The following is a 26,977-nucleotide window of genomic DNA, read 5'->3' as shown; positions in this document are numbered from 1 at the left end:
GTACAAAATAATAAATATGTTAAGCTAACATTTGTGAAAAAGTAAGAATTCTACACATAAAATTTTTCTGGAAGGACACTAAAAACCTGATCACATTAGTTGAGACCAGGGAAGTGAATTAGGTGGCTGGGGAAGAGTGGGAAGGAGGTAACCTTTTAAACTTTTAAAAATTTAGGACCGTATGAATGTTTACCTATCCAAAAATAATAAGTAAATAAAAAAGGAAAAGGTCTGACAGTCAGATGACAGAATAAAGAAGAAAACGTTTAAGAGGTATCATTCATGCCATGCATCCAACCCTTCAGATCAAAGCAGAGATGCCAGTAAAATCTTTGACTCAGCTACAATGAGCAGCTTTGGATCATGATTTCGTTTAAAGGTGGGGAAGGTATTTACCTACATAGATGTGTCTGTGAGAAAAGCTGTTCTATAAATGATACTGATTAACCAAATTCTTTTAAGAGTACCAAGCACAAAGGACAATTTCCTAACATAAAAGACAGACGGATGCAATGGGACAGATGCACGTCTTGATTCAGATCTTCTTTAGGAAGAAAGAACTAGGAACAAAATAATTAAAGACCTAAAGGTGGATGGATGAAAACTCATGGCAGCAAACCAGAAGACAGCAACTTTCAGGAAAAAAGTCTGAAAAATAAAAAAATCAGAAAAGAAAATAAAGAAAAACAGATTTTCAGAGGCTTAGGAAACCAGTAGGATGAAACATATTATAAAGAATATTTAAGAAACAAAGTACTTCAGGTTACCTTGGATGCTTTTTAAATAGGCAGCTCTGTGGGCACAAATTCTACCAGCACGCAGGAAGGGCAACAATATACCAGACTGGATAAACTCTGAACTTCAAAGTTACATAAAATGCAAATTAGAAAGTCAACACAATCAAGCCAGGTTATTAAGTCAGAAGGTAGAGAAATAGCATGGTTGAACAGAGATGAGGTTAAGAAAGCTAACCCTAATACAGGAAATCAAAAAAAGCCAGCACTACGCCATAAGAGTTCTCTTTTTAGTTTCCTTTTTTGTTTTTCAAAAGCATACAAAGTAGTAAATCAGGAGAATCCAGGAAAACATTTTTTTGCCCAGATAACTGCTACTATAGGTCCTGGCCAAGGTGGCCTTTAAGGATGTGCAAGTTGAAACAGTTCACCTTAACATCATTTTATACTTGAGTTTCAGACTCTGAGAAACAATAGAACGAATCCTGCTTTGTGTTTAACAAAGTTTCCAAGTCTATTCTGGACAAAGGTATCCAACCAGGAAGAAATGGTAGAGACAAGATTTGGGCTAAGTGGAGGGACACTGACAGAAGAAGCCCAGCCAGCCAGGAGTCCCCATCTACTCAGCATCCACTAGAGCAGTTTCTTGACTCTGGCAAACTGACATTTGTTGTCCTACGCATCGTAGGATGTTTAGCAGCATCCCTGGCCTCTAGAGGCCAGTAGCATTCTCATAGTTTTGGCAACCAGAAATGTTTCCAGACATTGTCAAATGTCCCCTCGGCACCAGAAGGAGATACTTTATGTCCCTGAAGGAAATGATATGCTCCACCCATCTAGAAGAAACTAAATAATAAAACATATTATATTTTGAAAGAATTTTTAGGGCTATGGGAAAACAATCATAATATAAAAGTGTAAAAGGCCTTATCAAACTGTTTATATTGTATAAGTAAAATTTTGTAGGGAAAAAAATGTTTATAAGCTTGGAAAAAAACTTGAAGACTGAAGAATCATAATTGTTATTTATTTAGCTAGCTTATTTATTTATTTATTGACCAAGCACTATAACAAGCCCTTCACACAAATCTTCTCACTTAATCATCACAGTGATTCCACGTTATTGCTCCATTTTACAGGTCAGGAAAGTAGGAGCAACTTGGACAAGGTTGTACAGCTAGTAAGTGGAGAAAACAGGTCTTGACACTAAATGTATCTGGCTCCCGTGCCCAGTCTCCTAACCAGAATTCTGGTTCCTAATACACAAAGGCAATATACCAAATGTTAACAATGTTTATCTCTATGTAGAAAAATTGAGTGATTTTGTTTTCTTCTCTATACATTTTTGTCTGTTCTATATTTTCTAATATGATATTTATTGCTTCTTATAGTCAGAAAAAAATTTAAGTGAAAGCTGTGAAGACTACTTGGTAACATGGGGAAAAAGATTGTAAGTTAACTCGAAAACAGATACAAAATTCAATGTGAAGTATGATTGTGTTGTTGTCGAGTGCCATCAAGTCAACCCCAACTCAGAGCAACTATACTGTACGGAGCAGAGCTGCCCTGTAGGGTTCCCTCAGCGATAATCTTTACAGAGGAGATCTCTAGGTCTTTCTCTGGTGGAGTTACCAATGGGTTAGAACCACGGACCTCTTGCTTAGCAGTCGAGCGATTAACCACCGTGCCATGAAGGATCCTTAAAGCATGACTACAATTATGTAAAAATACAGAGGAGATAAAAAGAAGTATACAAAATTTTAATTGTAGTTGTATTAGGGAGTGATTTTCTCTCATGTTTTCTATATTACTATTAGTTATATTTTGTAATGGATAAAAGTTGGAAACCCTGGTGGCGTAGTGGTTAAGTGCTACGGCTGCTAACCAAAGGGTCGGCAGTTCAAACCAGCCAGGCGCTCCTTGGAAACGCTACGGGGCAGTTCTACTCTGTCCTACAGGGTTGCTATGAGTCGGAATCGACTCGACGGCACTGGGTTTGGTTTTGGGTTGGATAAAAGTTTATAATTAAAGAAAGCAATAACATAATCTCACTACCTGAAAATAACCAGTTAGACTTCAATACATTTCTTTCTAGTCCTTTCCTAAGATCAATATGATCACTTACAAACGTTAGCCCGAAAAAAAGAGAATTCTTACTCAAACTGCAGATAACACTGTTGGGTAGAGTAGCTAATAGCTGGATTCAAAACACGATCTTGAGGAAGGGAAGGGACTACAGCTAACATTTATGGAGTATTTCTGTGTCAGATACAATGAAAATGCTGAACTTATGGACTGAAGGTCTGGGCCCTCCACAGGCTGGTCAAAGCAACCCTAGACAAGGTGTTCGGCCTTTCTGAACCTGTTTCTTTATACCTATTACCTGTCTTGGAAATCCTGGTGGCGTAGTGGTTAAGTGCTATGGCTGGTAACCAAAAGTTGGCAGTTCGAATCCACCAGGTGCTCCTTGGAAACTCTATGGGGCACTTCTACTCTGTCTATGGGGTCACTATGGGTCAGCATTGACTCGATGGCAATGGGTTTTCGTTATTACCTATCTGGAGCTCTGGTGGCATAGTGGTTAAAGAGGTTGGCTGCTAACCAAAATGTCAGCAGTTCGAACCCACCAGCCACTCCTTGGAAACCTTCTGGGGCAGTTCTCTGTCCTATAGGGTTCCTATGAGTCAGAATCGGCTCGATGACAATGGTTTTGGTTTTTGGTTTATTACCTGTCTACCTTACTACAGCATTGTTTTGAGGCTAAAAAGAGAAAGTATATATATGTATGTATGTATATTACAATCATATATATGTGTTTGTGCATATGTATGTTATAATATACATACATACACATATATGACACAGTGGTTAAGAGCTTGCCTGCTAACCAAAAGGCTGGCAATTTGAACCCACCAGCTGCTCCTTGGAAACTCTATGGGGCACAGTTCTACTCTCTCCTATAAGGTCGGTATAAGTCCGAATTGACTTGATAGCAATGGGTACGCCTATATAAAGGTAAGAATCATTACTGTACATGACAATAGCAAAAACCAAAAAAAACCAGTTGCTGCTGAGTTGATTTTGACTCATTGAAACTCCATGTGTATCAGGGTAGAGCTGTGCTCCATAGAGTTTTCAATGGCTGTGATCTTTTGGAAGTAGATTGCCAGGCCTTTCTTCTGAGGTGCCTCTGGGTGCATATGAACTGCCGATTTTTTGGTCAGTAGCCAAGCACAACCATTTGAGTCACCCAAGGACTCCTATAGTAAAAACAGTGGTATATAATTTAACAAACTTTTTCCAAGAACAAACCAATGCATAAGTAAAATAATATGACCAAAAAATAATTTCTAGGTGACCAGGTCAATCTTGGTTCAGATGTACCTGAACCTAACCTTGACTCAAATGTACCTGCCTAACAAAACTGCTGAAAATGAGAGATAATCTTTAGGTATGATCTGCAGAGAAAAACTTGTTTATGCCTTGAATAAAGTCAAGAGATGGGAGGGAGAGCAGGCCATCTGTATCTAGGGTGCAAACTGGGTCTCTTACCTGCAGCTCTGCTTCCAGGCCTAGCCGCCGGATAAAGGGGTCAGTGACATGGTAGCGTCTCTCAAAGCTCAGAGCACCCCTCTCCTGTGGAACAGAAATAAACTCATGGTTTAATTGATTCAATTAAACATGATTTCTATGTGGCTACTATATGTTCAGCACTGTGCTGGGCACCACAGGAGCTAGAAAAGATAACAAGAAATTGGGTCTGCAGGAATTTGCACTCTGTCTGGGCAAGGACAGGGGATAGTAGAAGACAATATAAACCTAAGCACTAAATTGTGGGCTGTTGGGTTAAAAAAAAAAAAAGGAAAAAGAAAGAAAGTAAAATTGGAAACAACAAATAGGGGAATGTTTTCACGTTTAGGTTGGAAAGAGTGGGCATCTTCACTTTTAGGACACAGATTATAGGGGATGCAGGGTACACAAAGGAAAAAAGTAACCTGCACCATACTTCCCATGCTGATTCCGTGCCTCTAGGAAACATTCCCTGTCCTTGAGGGCCACCTAGTCTAATGAAATCATACACACACACACACACACAAACCGAACAAATAGACAAAGCTCTAAAAGGATTCAGGGATACATAAAAAAATCCTTTTGGATGGTGACTACAATTTACACTGCATGGCACTTAATTTTTTTTTTTAGCACTTAACCTCTTCAAAGAACTTTCTCATTCTCTCTCAGGTTTCATTCTCAAGACCAGCCCCGCAGGCAGGCAGACATTAGTATCATTTAGCAGACAGAAAACTGAGACACAGCGGGGTGAAATGACTAAAGACTTATAAGTAGTTAATTAGGGCAGGAGTGGGATTAAGCTTCGGACCTCAGTTTGGGGTTCCTACTGTAGAAGCACATCATGCCTTGGCCGAATCTCCATCAAACCTCTTACTCCTTACCCAGGACTTCCCTGACCAAGCCCGGGGCTACCTCACTAACTGAATGTGACTGCCCAGTCATCCATTCATCCCACAGGTACTGGAGTGTCTTCTATGTACAAACTAAAGGGGTCAGGTGCAGGATTTAGCAGAGAAGACCCTCGAAGTAGAGAAGAAAGAACTTTCACAGGTTCTAGTATATATATAACTTAGTAACTGGAGCAACATGAAGAAGCTTTATCTACTCCTGCTGCCTTACTGACACGCTGGCCCTTTCTAATTCTCTCTCTCTCTCTCTCTCACACACACACACACACACACACACGAATACGTATAACACACTGCTGGCTCTCCTCCCTCACCAGCCCCTCCTATAATAATCTCAGGAGCCCAGGCACAAGCACTTGGACAGAGCAGTTCCCATGAATTCCATATTCTTGGGTAAAAGGAGATGGAGAGTCAAGAAACTCTGATTCTAGTCTGGGTCACTAACGAGATATGTCACTGTTGGTAAATCACAAAACTCTAGACCTCAGTTTCTTCCTCTGTAAAATGTATCTGGGGGAAAGAAAGGACCTCCCGTTCTGGTTCAGAGGTCTGGGTTGCTTACCTTGATCTGCCTATGGATGATGTCTCTAGTTATGTTGACTTTTGCCATCTTTTCTTAATGGGTTCAACAGAAGGGAGCTATAGAAGGATCTTCAGGACCCTTGTGCATTCCAGCCAAGCCCAGGTCCACAAGAAATACATTTAATTACCTACAGGGGGAGAAAAGTCATTAACTTTGGAGGATGGAACAGGTGGTTTCAGAGTCCTGATTCCACCCCTAAAACAGCCCACCAGCCCATTCAGTGAACTGGCTATTGCCTGTGACTCATGGCATGGTGGGCCAGCCCTGCTCCATAGTGTTGAAGAACCTCTGGAATGGACGAGGGGAGAAGCAGTGACTCAGAGCTACATGAAGAACTGAAACAAACACTGATGCGGCCATGTATGCCTCACCAGAAAATGGGAATTTGGATGTCAGTATGAAGGAAGATGGTAGCATATCCTGAAAGTATGGACAAGGCACATAGCTAGAAAGGTGTCAGGTTTCACTTGCTCAGTATGGATCTGCAGTGTCAGTCTGAAACTTTTAATTATGCTTCAAATCCCTGACTCTCAGCTTGGCTCTCCCCAAAATCAAATTAGTATCACAGCAGAATACTCAACCCTCTAGCAGATCCACAGAATCAAAAAGTAGAAAGGAAATGTAATGGTAACCATGTCCAAGGTTTAGCCTGATAAAGAAATCCCTCTCCAATATCCTGACAGGTAGGCACTCAATCTCACCACTTCTTGAGAACAACCTATTCCTTTGTTATACAACTCCAAGGGTTAGAAAGACCTAGTTATCCTGTTTCTGAAAATTTACCATATGAAAACTCAAAATGAGAAAAAAGCTTCAAACCCAAGCATATTCATCACAGATTTCATAAGTGCAAAAACATTAAAACTACCCAAGTTTCCAGTAATAGAAGAATGGTTAAATAATGTACAGCCATATGAATATTACTCAGACATTAGAAATGCTAATTATGAAGGAAAAATGCTTATTTCGTAAAATAATATCTATATAATAACATGCTGCTTTTTTAATAAACACTATTATCATAGCCAAGTTGACACACAAGGTGAGTCCCATTTTTAAATGCAACTTATCTCTGGGAGAATTATTCACATCTTACAGAAACTTACTTTAGTGAAAATAAACTATTGGTGGAACATTTCATTGTGGCCCCTTGGCAGTTTGTCAGTTTCTATTGCTGCTTACCCCCACGTGTCTGTCAGTTTGGTTTGCGTGTTGCTGTGATGCTGGAAGCTATGCCACCGGTATTCAGAAACCAGCAGGGTCACCCATGGAGGACAGGTTTCAGCTGAGCTTCCAGACTAAAACAGACTAGCAAGAAGGACCCGGCAGTCTACTTCTGAAAAGCATTAGCCAGTGAAAACCTTACGAATAGCAGCAGAACATTGTCTGATATAGTGCTGGAAGATGAGCCCCTCAGGTTGGCAGGCACTCAAAAGATGACTGGGGAAGAGCTGCCTCCTCAAAGTAGAGTCAACCTTAATGACGTGGATAGAGTAAAGCTTTCGGGACCTTCATGTGCTGATGTGGCACGACTCAAAATGAGAAGAAACAGCTGCAAACATCCATTAATAATCGGAACCTAGAATATATGAAGCATAAATCTAGGAAAATTGGAAATCGTCAAAAATGGAATGGAACGCATAAACATCGATATCCTATGCATTAGTGAGCTGAAATGGACTGGTATTGGCCATTTTGAAACAGACAATCATATAGTCTACTATGCTGGGAATGACAACTCGAAGAGGAATGGTGCTGCCTTCATCGTCAAAAAGAATGTTTCAAGATCTATCCTGAAGTACAACGCTGTCAGTGATAGGATAATATCCATACACCTACAAGGAAGACCAGTAAATACGACTATTATTCAAATTTACGCACCAACCACAAGGGCCAAAGATGAAGAAATAGGAGATTTTTATCAGCTGCTGCAGTCTGAAATTGATTGAACATGCAATCAAGATGCATTGATAATTATTGGCAATTGGAATGCGAAATTTGGAAACAAAGAAGAAGGATGAGTAGTTGGAAAATATGGCCTTAGTGATAGAAACAATGCTGGAGATCGAATGATAGAATTTTGCAAGACCAACGACTTCTTCATTGCAAATACCTCCTCTCACCAACATAAATGGCGACTATACACATGGACCTCACCAGATGGAATACACAGAAATCAAATTGACTACATCTGTGGAAAGAGACAATGGAAAAGCTCGATATCATCAGTCAGAACAAGGCCAGGGGCCGACTGGAACAGACCATCAATTACTCATATGCAAGTTCAAGCTGAAACTGAAGAAAATCAGAGCAAGTCCACGAGAGCCAAAATATGACCTTGAGTATATCCCACCTGAATTTAGAGACCATCTCAAGAATAGATTTGATGCATTGAACACTAGTGACCGAAGACCAGACGAGTTGTGGACTGACATCAAGGACATCATGCATGAAGAAAGCAAGAGGTCACTGAAAAGACAGGAAAGAACGAAAAGACCAAGATGGATGTCAGAGGAGACTCTGAAACTTGGCCTTTAGCATCCAGCAGCTAAAGCAAAAGGAAGAATTGATGAAGTAAAAGAACTGAACAGAAGATTTCAAAGGGTGGCTGGAGAAGACAAGGTAAAGTATTATAATGACATGTGCAAAGAGCTGGAGATGGAAAACCAAAAGGGAAGAACATGCTTGGCATTTCTCAAGCCGAAAGAACTGAAGAAAAAATTCAAGCCTCTAGTTGCAATAGTGAAGGATTCCACGGAGAAAATATTAAATGACGCAGGAAGCATCAAAAGAAGATGGAAGGAATACACAGAGTCATTATACCAAAAAGAATTAGTCGATATTCAACCATTTCAAGAGGTGGAATATGATCAGGAACCAATGGTACTGAAGGAAGAAGTCCAAGCTGCTCTGAAGGCACTGGTGAAAAACAAGGCTCCAGGAACTGATGGAATATCAATTGAGATGTTTCAACAAACAGATGCAGCGCTGGAGGTGCTCACTCGTCTATGTCTAGAAATATGAAGACAGCTTCCTGGCCAACTGACTGGAAGAGATCCATATTTATGCCTATCCCCAAGAAAGGTGATCCAAACAAATGTGGAAATTATAGGACAATATCACTAATATCACACGCAAGCAAAATTTTACTGACGATCATTCAAAAACGGCTGCAGCAGCATATTGACAGGGAACTGCCAGAAATTCAGGCCGGTTTCAGAAGAGGACGTGGAACCAGGGATATCATTGCTGATGTCAGATGGATCCTGGCTGAAAGCAGAGAATACCAGAAGGATGTTTACCTGTGTTTTATTGACTATGCAAAGGCATTCGACTGTGTGGATCATAACAAACTATGGATAACACTGCAAAGAATGGGAATTCCAGAACACTTAATTGTGCTCGTGAGGAACCTTTACATAAATCAAGAGGCAGTTCTTCGGATGGTACAAGGGGATACTGATTGGTTTAAAGTCAGGAAAGGTGTGCGGCAGGGTTCTATTCTTTCACCATACCTATTTAATCTGTATGTTGAACAAATAATCCGAGAAGCTGGACTATATGAAGAAGAATGGGGCATCAGGATTGGAGGAAGACTCATTAACAACCTGCGTTATGCAGACGACACAACCTTGCTTGCTCAAAGTGAAGAGGACTTGAAGCACTTACTCATGAAGATCAAAGACCACAGCCTTCAGTATGGATTACACTTCAACATAAAGAAAACAAAAATCCTCACAACTGGACCAATGAGCAACATCATGATAAATGGACAAAAGATTGAAGTTGTCAAGGATTTCATTTTACTTGGATCCACAATGAACAGCCATGGAAGCAGCAGTCAAGAAACCAAAAGACGCATTGCATTGGGTAAATCTGCTGCAAAGGACCTCTTCAAAGTGTTGAAGAGCAAAGATGCCACCCTGAAGACTAAGGTGCGCCTGACCCAAGCCATGGTATATTCAATCAAATCATATGCATGTGAAAGCTGGGCAATGAATAAGGAAGACCAAAGAGGAATTGATGCCTTTGAATTGTTGTGTTGACGAAGAATATTGATTATACCATGGACTGCCAAAGAATGAACAAGTCTGTCTTGGAAGAAGTGCGGCCAGAATACTCCTTAGAGGCAAGGACGGCAAGACTGCGTCTTACATACTTTGGACATGTTGTCAGGAGGGATGAGTCCCTGGAGAAAGACATCATGCTTGACAGAGTACAGGGTCAGCGGAAAAGAGGAAGACCCTCAAGGAGGTGCACTGGCACAGTGGCTGCAACAATGAGCTCAAGCATAACAATGATTGTAAGGATGGCGCAGGACCAGGCAGTGTTTTGTTCTGTTGTGCATAGGGTCGCTATGAGTCGGAATTGACTTGACTGCACCTAACAACAACAAATCATCACAGCTAGGACACCCTGGTGGTACAGTGGTTAAGCACTTGGCCGCTAACTGAAAGGTCAGAAATCTGAAGCCACCAGCCATTCTGTGGGAGAAAGATGTGGCAATCTGCTTTTATGACGGTTTACAGTCTCAGAAACCCTATGGGGCAGTTCTCCTCTGTCCTACAGTGATGGGGGTATTATCATAGCCATGTTAAAAACAAGAAATATTAAAAAAATTAATCATAGCTGTCTTTCAGTAATAGTATGACTGATTTTTTTTCCTTCCACTAATTTTTTTTTTTAAAAAAGAAAGTTCTGCCTCCTGTTATTGCGACCTTTTGGTCCTGGTTCTCCAGGAGCCACTCAGAAGTCTACATTCTTTCTTCCCCATGATGGCCCTTCAGCTCTCAGAGCTCACCAGGCCTCCCTGCTAACCCTCCCAGCCAACCTGATCTCCTGAGGCTGCTTCTGGACCTCCTGGCCCTGGCCTTCACACCAGCCAGACTCTCTGCAGCTTCCTATCACACCCTCCTGAGATCACATCTTCTCCATATGACCTGTAAGCAGACTCCTTCCTTTCCTTTGGCATTTAACCCAAAAGGAAACTCTGTTATTGCAGACATATATACACCCAACAAACCTAGTGCCGTCGAGTCTATATATATACATATTTCCCCCCCTTTAGTGCTAGGCACAGAGTAAAAAAAAAAAAAAACTTGCTGATTAGATGTTCCCATTCAGCCTGGGTTCTTTGGGGCCAATAATATTTCCGTGATCTATTTTGGGATCATAAGCTCTTAAAAGGGAAACAATCTTCCCTTAAAACTTGGAAGCCATCCAGCATTGCATCTTAGTGAGCATTATCAGGGAGATACGGAAGTTGCTGGCATATCTATCATGGCACTATTTAGGGCCACAAATCCTGCAAGCACCAAGAACATCCAGGGATGCCAGCTGAGAACAGCTACAATTTCATGATGGTTTTTCCAGGGGCCTCTGGCCACCAAATTAAAAATGCGAATTTGAACAAATTAATATAAGTTAAACACTGTTCTGTGACTGTGTGTGTGTGCTCTGTTTTGGTCAAAGCCAAAACAACAGCAACAATCTCTCCACAATCACCGAGAATTTGGATGGGCTTAATACAAAAAAAAAAAATGTTTTTTTAATATAATAGAAAGAACACCAAAGCCAATGAGTATATCTGATATTAAGGAAGACTTTTTTTTTAGTTGTGTGATCTTAGTCAAGTCTCTTAATCTATTCATTAACCTCTCAGAGCCACAGGAAGCACTGGAGCAAACACTTGAAGGCGCCATATATACTTCACCAGAAAACGGCTCATTCCTTACCCCTAACACCCTCCTCTTTGGAGGACTGCAGTGAAGGTCAAATGAAATAACCTAAGTGAAAAGTCTTTTAATTTTATCTTTAAAAAATGTGTTATAATGTGCTAAGAAATAGTAAGTTGCCAAATATTATGCACTACTGTGTGTCAGGCATTGTGCTAAGTGCTTTATAGTCATTCATTTATTCATTCATTCAACAAATGAGTACAAGACGCTCCTACTATATGCTGGGTACTATTGCAGGCCCATGGGATATAGCAATGAACAGAACAGACCAAGTCTTTGCTCTTGTGGTACTTACATTCTAGCAGGAGGGGATATATAATGAACTGCTGTTGTTGTTGTTAGGCGCCATTGAGTAGGTTCCGACTCATAGTGACCCCATATACAACACAGCGAAACACTGCCCTGTTCTGAGCCATCTCCACAATTGTTATGCTTGAACCCATTGCTGCAGTCACTGTGTCAATTCATCTAGTTGAGGGTTTTCCTCTTTTTCACTGATCCTCTACTTTACGAACCAAGATATCCTTTTCCAGGGACTGATCCCTCCAGATAACATGTCCACAGTGTTTGAGACAAAATCTCACCACCCTTGCTTCCAAGGAGCATTCTGGTTGTACTTCTTCCAAGACAAATTTGTTCGTTCTTTTGGCAGCCCATGATATATTCAATATTCTTTGCCAGCACTATAATTCAAAGGCGTCAATTCTTCTTTGGCCTACCTTACTCATTGTCCAGCTTTTGCATGCTTATGAAGTGACTGAAAACACCATGGCTTGGATTAGGTGCACTGTAGCCTTCAAGGAGACATCTTTGCTTTTTAACACTTTAAAGAGGTCTTTTGCAGCAGATTTGCCCAATGTAATGCATTGTTCGATTTCTTGACTGCTGCTTCCATGGGTGTTGATTGTGGATCCAAGTAAAATGAAACCTCTGACAACTTCAATCTTTTCTCCATTTATCATGATGTTGCTTACTGGCCCAGTTGTGAGGGTTTTTGTTTTCTATATGTTGAGATGTAATCCATACTGAAGGCTGTGGTCTTTGATCTTCATCAGTAAGTGCTTTAAGTCCTCTTCACTTTCAGCAAGCAAGGTTGTGTCATCTGCATAACGCAGGTTGTTAGTAAATCTTCCTCCAATCCTGATGCCCCATTCTTTTTCATATAGAACAGCTTCTCGGATTATTTACTCAGCATACAGATTGAATAAATACGGTGACAGGATACAACTCTTACGCACACCTTTCCTGACTTTAAACCACGCAGTATCCCCTTGTTCTGTTCGAATGACTGCCTCTTGATCTGTGTACAAGTTCTTCATGAGCATAATTAAGTGTTCCGGATTCCCATTCTTCGCAATGTTATCCATAATTTGTTATGATCCACACAGTCAAATGCCTTTGCATAGTCAATAAAACACAGGTAAACATCTTTCTGGTATGATGAACTAATACAAATAAAATAAGAAAATATCTAGTAGTGAAAAGTACTATGGTGAAAATGAAACAAGTTGATATGAGAGTAAGTGGGGGTCTACTTTTTAGACTTGAGGCCAAAAAAGATATAGTGAACATTTGCGGAGTTTTCTGGCTGCTCAGCATTTGAACTCCTGCCTGTATTTCGGGAATTTCCCATCTTATGAGTCTGCTGGGAGGCAGAGCTCCCTCCCACCATGAAGTGAAAATGCTGAATATTTAGATTTTTTTTCTGAGGCTCCTTTGCATCTATGGTATGCACGTATGGCCCAGGCTATGCCAATCAGAGGTATTAGCTTCATACCTTGACTTGGGACCTTGTGTCACAGAGTCAGAGGATCATGGAGAGTCCATGCTAGTAGCCAGGGGTGGCTACAGTGGCCATTAAGGTCCAGTACAGCTGGTAGTGGTGGTTTTACGCTGTGTAAGTGGTAGTGGCAGCAGTGCCTTCTGTGACTGACTTGGCCGTGGTCCTGGTAGCTGCTCAGTTTCCCTTGTTCGAGCCCCTTCTTCAAGCTTGGCTCTGTTGCCTTCCCAGATGTTTTGTGACTTTCCTTAAATATCCTTTCAATAATCAGTCACAGTTGGTTTCTGTTGCTTACAACAATGAATCCTGTCTGATAGTGAGGAACTTGCCAAGAAAATGACATTTAAGTTGAAACATGAATAATAAAAAGTAGCAAAGACCTGGAGGAAGACACTTTGGGAGAAATAGAACAACTACTACTGAGGCCCTAGAAGAAAAGTGGTTCAAAAAGTTTGCGTGGTAGATGCTGTTATTATCACCATTTTATAGATTAGGAAACAGGTTCATGGACTTAAAGCAATTTTCCCAATATCATACCACTAATAAACTGGAGCTAGAAAAGGGACTCAAACCCAGGGCTGTATGATTCCAAAGCCCATGCTCTGAACGACAATGCTATGTAACCACGGAATTTCCTACGGTAGTGATCACTATGGGCACACACCACCAAACGAGCCAACTGAATTGCCACTATTCATTCATTAACTTTTCTTAAAACATTAACTGAGTGTTTTCTAGGTACCAATGTGTTAGACATGGAGGAATACTGAGATGAAAGAGATAGGTAGCTATACTAAAAGAGCTCAGAATCAAAGGCAAGGGGCTTTACCTAAGATTGGTGTATGGCTTAGAAATACTAAAAGGAATGAGACGTAAAAAATACAGAGAAACCAGACAAAGAAACTACTATAATTCAGGTAAATGGTAAAATGGAGATTGGGATTTAAAGCAAAATTAGACTGGTAGGCAGAGGTATAAAACAAACAAATGAAAATAAAAGAATTTTCAAATTTAATACAAGTACTGCCCAGTCAGCATTTTGGTGAGTATTTCTCTTCCCTTCCTTAGAAGAAGTGATAGCACACTGGCTGTCTGGGAGCACAGCCCCACCTCTTTCCCTTGCAAGGAAACAGGGATTCTGTGCCTTTTTGCAAACCTTTACAGGCAGAAAGCATAACTGGAATATTTCTAAGTAGAAACTATTTAAAAAGTTCACATCAGAAGGGAGACATCCCCAAATCTACCAGGGGCATACCTAGTTTCATACTTCAGCTCAAAAGTCTCTCAAACATGAATATTCAGATCAACAAATCAATAGTTATTTGATTTCAAGATGAGATTTAATCATGGCCAAACTTTAAAAATTACTTTAAGTGCTCTGAATAGCAATTCTATAGAGTAAAACACTCATAGATATGGAATTGACACAAGGAAGTTACACATATGACTAAACACTAAACAAGGCTACCTCAAGGGGATTTCTCTCTCTAGTGTAGTATGTAAGTTACATAATGTTCAGTTCGGCCCAGAAGTAAAATGGTTGAAATAAGTGACCTCAAGAATTGATAAATTAAAATTGTAATGCCTTTTATGCCAGGTGGTAACGCCCTGGGTGATGCAAATGATAAGGCACTCAACTACTCTTAGAAAAATTGGCATTTCAAACACACCCAGAGGCACCATGGAAGACAGTCCTGGTGATCTGCTTCCGGAAGGTCACAGCCTTCAAAATCCTATGGAGCAGTTCTATGCACTTATGGGGTTGCCATGAGTCGGAACTGACTCAACAGCAACTAGCATCAACATTATGCCAAGCACTGTGCTAGACTTTGAAAACACAGCAGAGAACAAGCCAATCACAGACCCTTCCCTTCAAGAGCACACAATATAGTTGCCATTAACTGAATTCCAGTGGCACCAAGGCTGTTGTAATTACAGCACCATAAACCAAAAAAACCAAACCCACTGCCGTTGAGTCGATTCCGACTCCTAGCGACCCTAGTGGATAGGGTAGAACTGCCCCATAGAGTTTCCAAGGAGCACCTGGCGGATTCGAACTGCTGACCTTTTTGGTTGGCAGCCATAGCACTTAACCACTATGCCACCAGGGTTTCTACAGCACCATAGAGGAACTAAAATACATATTAGCTCCAGTAACTTAACTGGGTGATCAAAATGAATAGACAGGACAGTAAATTTAGAAGGAACAACATGGAATAATAATTCAAATATTGTTTTTTTTTAAAAAAAAACATTGCCTTCAAGTCAATTCCAACTCATAGTGACCCTATAGGTCAGAGCAGAATTGCCCCATAGGGTTTCCAAGGAATAGCTGGTAGATTCAAACTGCTAACCTTTGGTTAGCAGCTGAGCTCTTAAGCATTGTGCCACCAGGGCTTCAAATCTTGTTTATACTCGTCTATACTCATTTATTCATACATCTTAGAAGAAAGAATAAAAATGATGGTGAGGGAAACAAATGAAGCATTTGAGAACAAATAAGAAAGAAAGACAATTTGGAAATCACTAATGGGAAATGGGGACTGTAGCAGATCACAAACTTTAATGTGTATTCTTCATTCTAAAAAGAGTACAGTTAACTAAATATACACTGATTTCTACACTTAAAGTTCTAATAAAATTGAGCACAAATTTGTTTGCAGAACATGAAAGCGCAATAAGAACTTTGCTGGCTAGAGTACAAAGGTTTAAGAATGGCATCTACTGTAATTTAGGATATTGCAGCTCTAATAGATACTCAATGAAAAGGAGAAGGAAGCAGATTTCTGGGAGATAAGAATATGAAAAATATAAAAAGACCTAAGGCACAGAGGAAAACATATGACAGAGTGTTATAAAGGAAATATAAGCTGCTATGCAGATGTTACACCTCCCAAAAGGTATTCTATTCCTGGAGATCTAAAATGCCTAGCATGCCACCATTTAACCCCATCCCTTCCACCAACTTTTAACTTAGGCTACTATGAGCATATCTCTGGTATTATGAAGGAAGCTAATAAGAAAACAAAACTCAAAATTAATGGCACGATTTGGAGGAATTAATCTACTTCATAATGCAAAGGGTACCAGTAATATGACAGCCTGAGGTCAAGAAGCCTTAGAACAAAGTACATCTACAAAGATTACCCATTTGGAACCAAAGATTGAATGACAACATCCAAATGAGGAACCACCTATTTCACGTGTGCCACAGAGCCCTGGTGGCACAGTGCTTAAGAGCTCGGCTGCTAACCAAAAGGTCGGAAGTTCGAATCCACCAGTTGCGCTCCTTGGAAACCCTACGGGGCAGTTCTCTGTCTTATATAGTCACTGTGAGCTCGAATCCACGTGACAGAAATGGGTTTTGTTTTCTGTTTTATAGAGCCCTGGCAGCATAGTGGTTAAGAGCTTGGCTGCTAACCAAAAGGCTAGCAGTTCAAATCCACCAGCTGCTCCTTGGAAACCCTATACGGCAGTTCTACTCTGTCCTATTGGGTTTCTATGAGTCAAAATTGACTCAAAGGCAATGGGTTTTAATGGCTATAGTCCTTGTATGGGCTTTGGATAATGTAGCAGAGAGAGAAGCTGACTTAAAACATTTAGGCACCTGGCTCTGAATTCTAGCCTGTCAATCAACCAGTACTTGCTTGAGCAAGTTGCTTAGCCTTTCTGAGTTTCAATTTTCTCATATGTAAAATGCGGATGGAGCCCTGGTGCCGCAGTGGTTAAGATATCAGCTGCTAATCAAAAGGTCAGCAGTTCGAATCCACCAGCTGCTCCTTGGAAACCCTATAGAGCAGTTCTACTCTGTCCCATAGGGTTGCTATGAGTTGGAATCAACTGGACAGCAACGGGTTTAAGATGGAGATGATAATATCTACCTCGATGGGTTGTTGTGAGCAATAAATGATAAAATGTATATAAAAGTACATTAATAGTACCTGGATCATTGTAGATACTCAACAAATGTTAGCCAAATCTAAATTCTACTAAGACTTGATTATATATGCTCAGTACATGGATTACAGTATTTCTTCCTTATTTCCCTCCAAGAAGACACAGCTGATGTTACAGATTTCATTGTAGGATGTTGTGGCACAGAGAGTAGGATGTCTCTATCACCTCTGCTAGCTTCAAAATGCAAAATCAGAAGAAAAGCAGTGACTTTGTTAAAGACAAAGGGATGCCATACAAAACCTTGTACATGAATGTTTATAACAGCATTATTCGTAATAGCCAAAAGATGGAAACAACCCAAATGCCCATTAATTGATGAATGGATAAGTAAGACATGGTATATCTATAAATAGAATAATATTCAGCCATAAAAATGAAGGAAGTACTCGTATATACTACAATATGGATGAATCTTGGAAACATGCTAAATGAAAGAAGTCAGTCACAAAAGACCACATATTGTTGGTTCCATTTATATGAATGCCCAAAATAGGCAAGTCTATAGAAATAGAAAGTAGATTACTAGATACTTATTAAAGTTTGAGAGGATGAGGGAATAAAGAGGTTATAGATAACAAATGTGAGCTTCTGTCTTCAAATTGAGGGTGAAATTCACATAACATCAAGTTAACCATTTTCAAGTGTACAATTCAGTAGTATTCAGCACAGTCACAATGCTGTGCAATCACCACCTCTTTCTAGCTCCAAAATATTTTCATCACCCCAGAAAAAACTCTGTACCCATTAAGCAGTCAATCCCCACCCCCCACCAGCACAGCAATCACCAATTTGCCGTCTTCAAGGATTTACCTGTTTAGATATTTCACATAAATGGAATCAGAAAATACGTCTGGCATCTTTCACTTACCATAATGTTTTCAATTTTAATCCATGTTGTAGTATATATCAGTACTTCATTATTTTTTATGGCTGGATAATAGTCTAATACCCAAAAGATGCATTGCATTGGACAAATCTGCTGCAAAGGACCTCTTTAAAGTGTTGAAAAGCAAAGATGTCACCTTGAAGACTAAGGTGCACCTGACCTAAGCCATGGTATTTTCAACCACATCATAAGTATGTGAAAGCTGGACAATGAATAAGGAAGACCAAAGAGGAATTGACGCCTTTGAATTGTGGTGTTGGCGAAGAATATTGAATATACCATGGACTGCCAAAAGAACGAACGAATTTGTCTTGGAAGAAGTACAACCAGAATGCTCATTAGAAGCAAGAATGGCGAGACTGCATCTTACATACTTTGGACATGTTGTCAGGAGGGATCAGTCCCTGGAGAAGGACATCATGCTTGGCAGAGTACAGGGTCAGCGGAAAAGAGGAAGGCCCTCAACAATATGGATTGACACAGTGGCTGCAACAATGGGCTCAAGCATAACAACGACTGCAAGGATGGCGCAGGACTGGCCAATGTTTCGTTCTCTTGTGCATAGGGTCACTATGAATAGGAACCAACTCGATGGCACCTAACAACAACAACAATAGTCTAATGTATGTATATACCACACTGTGTTTATCTATTTATCCTGTGATGAATACTTGGGTTGTTTCCACCTTTCAGCTATCGTGAATAGTGTTGCTATTAACATTTTTGTACAAGTACTGTGTTGTTAGGTGCCATCAAGTCAGTTCCAATTCATAGTGACCCTATGTACAACAGGACTAAACACTGCCCGGTCCTGCACCATCCTCACAGTCATTGCTATGTTTGAACCCACTGTTGCAGCCACTGTGTTAATTCATCTTGTTGCTGACCCTCTACTTTACCAGTCATGATGTCCTTCTCTAGGGACTGGTTCCTCCTGATAACATGCCCAAAGAACATCAGATGAGACGAAGTCTCACCATCCTCACTTCTAAGGGGCATTCTGGCCGTACTTCTTCCAAGACAGATGTGTTTGTTCTTCTGGCAGTCCATGGTATATGCAATATTCTTCACCAACACCATAATTCAAATGTATCAATTCTTCTTCAGTCTTCCTTGTCCAGGTCTCCCATGCATATGACGTGATTGAAAATACCATGGCTTGGGTCAGGCGAACCTTAGTTCTCAAGGTGACAACTTGAAAGTTATTACAGGCAGTCCCCGATTTAGAACGTATTTAAGCTATGACAAACTGCACTTATGACGTCCTTTTTTTTTGTACGTCTTATCATTAGTAATATGTACTACATACAATGTTGTAGCACGTAATTTGCTGATGCTATCATTCTCATGCCAACCCCCAAAGACAAATAAAGATTGGATTTATAAAGATACTGACAATATAAGGCAATAATGAAGACTAAAAAAAAAAAAAAAAATGAGATCTTCGACTTGTATCAGAATTGACTTATGAAAGAGCTGTCAAAATGGAACTCCGTCCTAAGTAAGAGGCTACCTGTATTACTCCTATTTAACAAGGGTAACTGAAGTACAACGCTATGTGCTACTGAGGAAGAAGACTGGGATCTAGGGTCCTGTGTTCCAGCCCAGGCTCTGCTTCTAACTGGCTATATGATCCTGAGTGAGGCCTTTCACTCTGTCAGCCGATTTCCCCAACTGTAAAATGAGAGGTTGATTCTGAGATGAGCTACAAAACCTCTTCCAATGCCACTATCTATGATTCTAAGCATACACTGTTGATTAGCAGTACAGCAGACCTGGAACCCAAGTCATCTGTATTCTTTCTCCTCTCGACATGCTGCCTCCCCCTGCATGGAGGTACCCCCTGCCAGGGTGACAACTGACCCCCTTTCGACATTCTCAATTATGCAAAAGATATATGCAAGTTTCCTTTTACTCTGTTTGTTGTGGTTTTCCTACTGGAGCAATCCTACAGAAAAGAATAATGAAAGTGGAGCTGAGCTGCACTTCCAATGAATACAGTTGATTTGAACCTGCATAATTAAATGAAAAAAGTTGAATTGTGGAGTCTGACGATCTAAAGTTGACATTCCAGCTCTACCACCTACTATCTGTGTGACTTAACATCTCTAGACCTCAGTTTCCTAATCTGTAAAAGGGATTTCCAGGATAGTACCTACTTTGCAGGGTGATTAGGAATGGAAGTGCTACACATGTAAAATGCTTGGCCCTGAGACTGGTAAATAATATTTATCGAACATTCTAAGCATTTTATAAGTGTTATATCATTGACTTCTCACAACAACCTCATGTTTCAGATGCTGTTATTATCCTCATTTTCAGGATGAAGGATCTGAGGCATAAAGAAGTGAATTTGCCAAAAGTAACATAGCTTTTAATAGAGAGTCAGCCTAGATAGTATGACTCCAGAACTCAGGCCTTTGGCCCCTAAAAAATGATTATTACTATCTTTAATCAGACCATGTCCAAGCAGTTTTGCCTAAAAGAAACTCTGTCTCTTACGGTCAAGATAAGGGATCAAAATCAGCTTGACTCTGTTGATGTCAAGCAGCAAATTTAAAGGGTGCCATTTCAAGCTGATGGACTAAGTCATCCCAGGAATAGCATCTAGGAAAGATGTGACTGATTAGACAGGCACACTGTCCTATCAGTAAAGCATCTTTGGAAAAGTCCTTCGCCACCTTTCAGGTTCCTGTTCAAATGATCCCATATGGGGCTGACTGAAGTTTTCTCTGTGCAAGTCCAGTCTAAGAAATGCTTCACTTTCTGGGGGGTTCTCGATGAAAATTCACCTTGACGTCTCCTCTGGGGCTCTGTATTGTCATTTGAGCTTTGTGAAAAATTTTCTTTGATGTTTTCAGAACTTTGGTTTTCAGTGACAGCAGCTAACTTACCTGCCTTCTCCTAGGCTCACAATTACCTTAAGGCAGTGGAAGGGAGCAGAGAGAAAAAGGGTAACATATTTCAACAATGCTGTCCTCTTTCACTGTGTTTAAGAGCATCTGCCATCTTGGATTTTGCCCTTAACTTGTATCTTCTGAATCCTGCTGCAATTCAAAGTACCTCTCATAGGGAGCCTTTGAAGTTTTACCCTGTACCCCTACTTCTAGCAAAAAGGCCAAGGAAAATTAAGCCAATCAATTTGGAAATGCTTCCTTTATACCTCATTGCAGCTGTGCTACATCCAGATGTCTGACTCTAGGAGAAACCAGGTGAGCCACCGGCACCACTCAAGCCTCAATTGATAATGCTCCCTGACCAGGAATGCCTTGCTCACATTCTGAGAAAGACTTCCTACAAGGTTCCGGGATAAACAGTTTTATACTTTACGAAAATGGAATCCGGGGGTTATGAAGAAGGGCAAAATTTTATCGAAATCCTGATCCTAACGCTGCCTCTGGAGAGACCCCAGATACTTGTTCTTTCCCCTCCCCTGCCTCCCCCAAGGAAATGGGGTTAATACCTCCCCAGATGGCTATAGGGAGGATTAAAGGTCATTATTCTTGGTATCCAGCTCTGTTACAGTTCTAGCAATTGTGACCTTGTTCATTCTAAAATAAGACATAGAAAATACAAAAGCAAACGGTGATCCCTGAACGTGACTCTACAGAAAAAGAGCAAGAAGTTTCCTTTGCAAATGGCCTTTGACACTGCCTCCTATATTTCAACCTGTTGGCTGCAACCTCCCCTTATTCAGGCCTCAAGTTTTTAAGGTATTAGTCACTAATGCCACAGAGGCCTCTGAAGAGTCGGCAGCTATTACTAATAGCACAAAGAATGAGCCCCAGAACTCTCAGGGTTTCAGTCAGGCCTGAATTCACTCTCAGGAAGCCAGCAAAGTGGTACCCCTTTATCCCCAATCCTGGCTCTCGAGGACAATCAGTGAGGTCTAGTGAAAAGCATATATTCATCTAGTCATTTAGTCCTCATAAATCTCTTGTAAAGAGGTTATAAGCCTCATTTTACAGTCAAGGAAACTGCAGCTCAGAGAGGACATGTGATTTACCCTGGGTCACACAGCTAAGAAGAGGAAGACATGGGTTATGGCACCAGAAAGACCTGGATTCAAATAACAGCCCTGTCACTACTAGCTGTATAACCTCCAGCACATTTTTTAACTTTCTGGAGCCTCAGTTTCCTCATTTGTAAGATGAGGATAAATAAGGTAGTACCTACTTTTTTTTACTTCATAGGGAATTTCTGAGGATTAAAGGCGTAGTGGTTGAGAGCTACAGATGCTAACCAAAAGCCTGGCAATTTGAATCCACCAGGTGCCCCTCGGAAGCTCTGTTGGGCAGTTCCACTCTGTCCTGCAGGATTGCTACGAGTCAGAATTGACTCAACGGCAACAGGTTTGGTTTGGTTTGGAAGGAAAAGTGGCTAAAAAGCGCCCGGCACACAGTAAGTATTCAGTACATGTTAGTTTTGCACAGATCAAAAATGACAGGGAGTTTTATGTCGTTTTCGTAGAATCACCAAACCTACTGCTGTTGAGTCAATTCTGACTCGTAGCGACCCCATAGGGTTTCCAAGGATGTAAATCTCTATGGAAGCAGACTGCCACATCTTTCTCCTGTGGAGCCACTGGTGGTTTCAAACCACTGACCTTTCAGTTACCAATTGACTGCTTTAACCACTGTGCCACCAGGGCTCCTCATAAAACCAGAGTTTTAAAAACTAAAAGATCACTTAGTCCCGTTACCTATGTAAGTATGGATCCCTCTACCATATCCTTGATAAGTAGCGACCCTATAGGACAGAGTAGAGCTGCTCCATAGGGTTTCCAAGGAGCAGCTGGTGGATTCAAACTGCCAACCTTTTGGTTAGCAGCCAAGCTCTTAACCACTGTGCCACCAGGGCCCCAAAAAGTAGCAAGGCCTCTGCTTAAATACCTCCAATGATGGGTAACTCATTCCCTCACAAGGCAACATATTTCATTTTTAGAAAGCCAAACTTTCTCCTATCAAGCCAAAATCTATCCTCTTGGAACTTCCTTCCTTTGATTCTAGTCTGCCTTCTAGAATCACAAAGTGAAAGTCCAGTTCCCTTTCCGACAGCTCTTCAAGTATTTGAAGGCAGGTATCATCTTCCCCCCCAGCTCTTAGCTTTGGTCCTTTCAACTCTTCACTGCCACAGTCCCAGAGGCAGGTCAATATCACAGAGCAGACAGACATGGGTTTAAATTCCAGTTCTTCCACTTACTAGCTGTGTGACCTTAAGCAATTTACTTAACTTCTCTGAACCTATTTCTTCATCTATATTAGAGGGATAATGATTCTCACCTCATAGGACAATCATGAGGATTAAATTTAGATAAAGTAAAAACACTACTAGCATAGAGCCCAACAATATACCAGATCATCAACAAACATCAGTCACTTTTTTAGGATATATCTCCATTGGCAAATATTGCTCAAAGTATACTAACCAGAATTGAACATAACACCAAGGGACTGGTTTCTAATGGCAACTGCCAGGGCTTGAGTTTTTAAGAAGTGATAGCTAACAAGAAAGCACAGCCTAGAAGTCTTCTTAAAACCAAGCAATAGTTTAACTTAACTCGTAAAGAACCTCTGCCTTAAGCATTACACTCTTTTTAAGAACTATCTATATGGGATCAAACTGACAACAGCAACTTGAAAGGTTAGATTGGAACCTTAGGGGGCGGTGAGTTTATGTTAATGGAGAAGGAATAACTCAGAAAAAGATGAGAATGGTTATACAACTTGAAGAATGTAATCGATGTCACTGAATTGTATATGTAGAACTGTTGATTTGGTGTACGTTTTGCTGTGTATATTCTCAATACACAGGGTCAGCAGAAAAGAGGAAGACCCTCAACGAGGTGGACTGACACAGTGGCTGCAACAATAAGCCCAAGCATAACGACGATTGTAAGGACGGCGCAGGACAGGGCAGTGTTTCTTTCTGTTGTGCATAGGGTCGCTATGAGCGGAACTGACTCGACGGCACCTACCAACAACAACAACAACAGCATTCTCAATAAATAAATAAAGCACGGCCTTGGGGCTCTGTGGGTTCAGCAATCTGCAGTGGTACCCAAAGACGCAGTGGATGATCTAGGAAGGTGAGGACGAAAGAAAAAATAAAATAAGACAGATCATTACACCATGACCCAAGAGAAAAGGCAAGTATCACTGTATTACTTGTTGTCTATGACTCCTGCTCTGAGGCCCAGTGACTGCACATGTGGGTGATTACTTTCGAATCGATTCTGACTCATAGCAACCCTATAGGACAGAGTAGAACTACGCCATAGGATTTCCAAGGAGTGACTGGTGCCTATTTTAAAAGGAAAAAAAATTAAAGAACAAGTCACAGTTCTGGCTCTTCCTCAGTAGTTGGCCCTCAAGATCCACAGACGTTCATTTGGCAGTGGGCTTCAAGGTCTTCAGTTGTATGCTTTCAGATCCTGAAGCCTACATGCGTGAAAATATCCTACATGAGACATTCAATGAGTAAGACTGAGTTGTGTAACAACTCTAAAACATCAAACGGGCAAATGGTAACACCATTACTATATTCTCTCTTTCCCTAAGTGACGCCAAGGGAAGGAGTCCCAGGCAGAAAAGTGGATTGTTGCCCAATTATTCTGCAGAACTGACCCAAAAGCATAACTTCTACAAATTGGCGATGTGACTTGAATTTAAGTGTCCCCAAATAGGTCAAAAAAAAAAAAGGTCAAAAGGACAGCTGAATCCCAGAATTAAAGCAACACAACCACAAACTATGGTGGAAAAAGTTGGTTACCGCCTGCCAATGAAATACAACAACCTACACTGAAGAAATCCATTGAGAGCCTCAGACTCAGCTCAAAACAACCCCACTACTTACTCTCTGGTCTGTTATAGAGAATATGGTTACTATACTCAACAGCAAAGATTCAATTCAATGCCTCTAAAAACATAAGAATTACAATGAATAAGCCAGAACTCAAACCTGAAATAGCCTTAAATAGTTCACCTTTGCACGCAGAAACTGGCCACTCAAGGAGGACCTTAGGGTACAGAAAAGCCTAGCGCAGGCCAGGTGGGGATTTCATAATGCCTTTGAGTCAGGAGGTGTCCTCAGAATAGTTTTCTTCTCAAGACTGTTTCAGGCGTTGTTAACAGGGATGCTTAACTGCCATTTTATTCTGATCATTCACCCCATTTTTGAGAAGAATGGGGAAGATACAGCCACTCTACTATGCCTCTAAATTCACTTTAAAGTTGCCCTACCACTACCTCAGGAAATTAAAGAAAGCCACAGATGGAAACAACTTTGGGGAAACAATCAAATTAGACTGTTAAACTGTGATCATAACCCCTGTAACTCTTTTCTAGAGCCCCTGGTAGTACACCTGCAGAGGAGAGCCAGAGGGCAGGAAGCAAATTCAACCCGGCTGGCAAGGGGGCGTCCCACTGCAGCTTTCAGTAACAAGAATTGGATTCTGCTGGCTCGCAGTCTCCCTTCTATTTTCCCACTTCCCATTTACCCTTTGAAGTGGGTACTGGATAGCCCATTCCCAAGCAAAGGCCCTACGTACAGGCGCTACAGGCGTCCGGTGGCAACACCTTAGCAGAGTTCAGTTTGATGCCAGGATGGGCCACTGAAGGCATCTGCGGTTGCCAGAAGCCTGGACACACACAGAGAGAAAGGAAATAGAGTGCAGGTCAGGTCAACGTTGCCCTCCCGCACTTCCACCTGCCCTCTTCTTCCTGAGACCGGCGCCAGATCAGATGTCAAACAAAAACTCCACAAAAAAGTCCCGTGATGGGACGACTTCCACCTCTCCCTTGGCAGAGTCCCCCGGATTCCCACAGCCGTCCATGCACATTCTGGCCGGCCCTCCGTCCCTATCCCATCCCCGGCCCACTCTCCCCCCTGCCCCAACGAGGCCTGCCCCCTCCCGGGACAGCCCGGGGCCCCGAGGCAGGCGGGTGGGCGACCTCAGGCCCCCAGGCCGGCAAGGCTGGGGCCCGCCCGGAGTTGGCGGCCCGTGTGCTGGGACTACGGGACCCGGTGTCTGCCTCGGCGCCCGCGGAGGGCAGGGGGCAGCGGCGACCCGTACCTGTCAGGCCTCTTCCTCAGACCGGCAGCGGCGCAACTTCAGGAGCCCATGTCCGTCCGGGGGGCCCGGCCCCTCTCCCGGGAGTGGGGGCGCGGATCCCGGGGAGGGGGCTGGGGGGCCCGGGCAGCTCTAGCCCCTTCCCATGCTCTCCGCCCGGCGCCTGGCCGGGGCCGGACAGCGCCTCCGCCCGCCCCTGCGCACCGCCTCACACCCGCGCTCACACACACTCACACTTCCTCGCGCGCTCTCACACACGCACTCCCCTCCCTCCACCTCCTCTGTTTATCTCCTCCAGCTGTCTGGGAACCCAGGAGAAGCCGGCACTGCGCCTGCGCTACGCAGTCTCCGCCCCCGCTCCTCGCCTCACAGCCAGAGGCTACGCTACGGAGACAGCGCCCAGCCTTTTCCAGAATGGCGGCGCCCCCCCTCCCGCGCCCGGTTAACGTCTGCCTCCCGGCGGCGCCTACTAACCTGCTAGTGGGGGAGTCCCACGCAGCCTCAGCCAATCTGCTTCGCCGCTTGCCGGCCCGGCAGCCAGTGGGCGGGCGGGAAGGTCGGGCGGAGCCCCGGGGCATGCCGGGAGTCGTAGTTTTCCTTCGTCTAGGAGCTACTGCGGAGTGAGCACACCCCGCCTGGTTGTCATTAGTTACCCCGACGCAGCCTCGCACCCCTTATTTCTGTAAAGTGTTCCCTCACCATCAATTCTGAGACTCCTCCACTTGTTATTGTCCCGCCGCCCCCAGG

The 26,977-nt window shown here is 42.1% G+C and overlaps 1 protein-coding gene across 2 annotated transcripts in view; it reads right to left on the bottom strand.

Moving 5' to 3' along the window:
* WDTC1 (WD and tetratricopeptide repeats 1) overlaps positions 1-26,612 on the bottom strand; it is a 70,877-nt gene extending 44,265 nt beyond the window's left edge. The window contains exons 1-4 of one of the 2 annotated variants that reach the window (XM_049878414.1): positions 26,234-26,612; positions 25,709-25,798; positions 5,778-5,925; positions 4,287-4,370 (exon numbers count right to left, since the gene is read on the bottom strand). In XM_049878414.1, coding sequence (XP_049734371.1) covers positions 4,287-4,370; positions 5,778-5,825 — 132 coding nt within the window. In that variant the 5' untranslated portion in view covers positions 5,826-5,925; positions 25,709-25,798; positions 26,234-26,612. The remainder of the gene's footprint in view (positions 1-4,286; positions 4,371-5,777; positions 5,926-25,708; positions 25,799-26,233) is intronic. The other variant, XM_049878413.1, reaches the window with a different exon arrangement.
* Positions 26,613-26,977: the final 365 nt, after the last annotated feature.

This window comes from Elephas maximus, chromosome 3 (assembly GCF_024166365.1).
Source record: "Elephas maximus indicus isolate mEleMax1 chromosome 3, mEleMax1 primary haplotype, whole genome shotgun sequence".
NCBI classification, from domain to species: Eukaryota; Metazoa; Chordata; class Mammalia; order Proboscidea; family Elephantidae; genus Elephas; species Elephas maximus.
The sequence above is the reverse complement of the archived record's forward strand: the minus strand, read 5'-3'. Positions and strand labels throughout refer to the sequence as shown.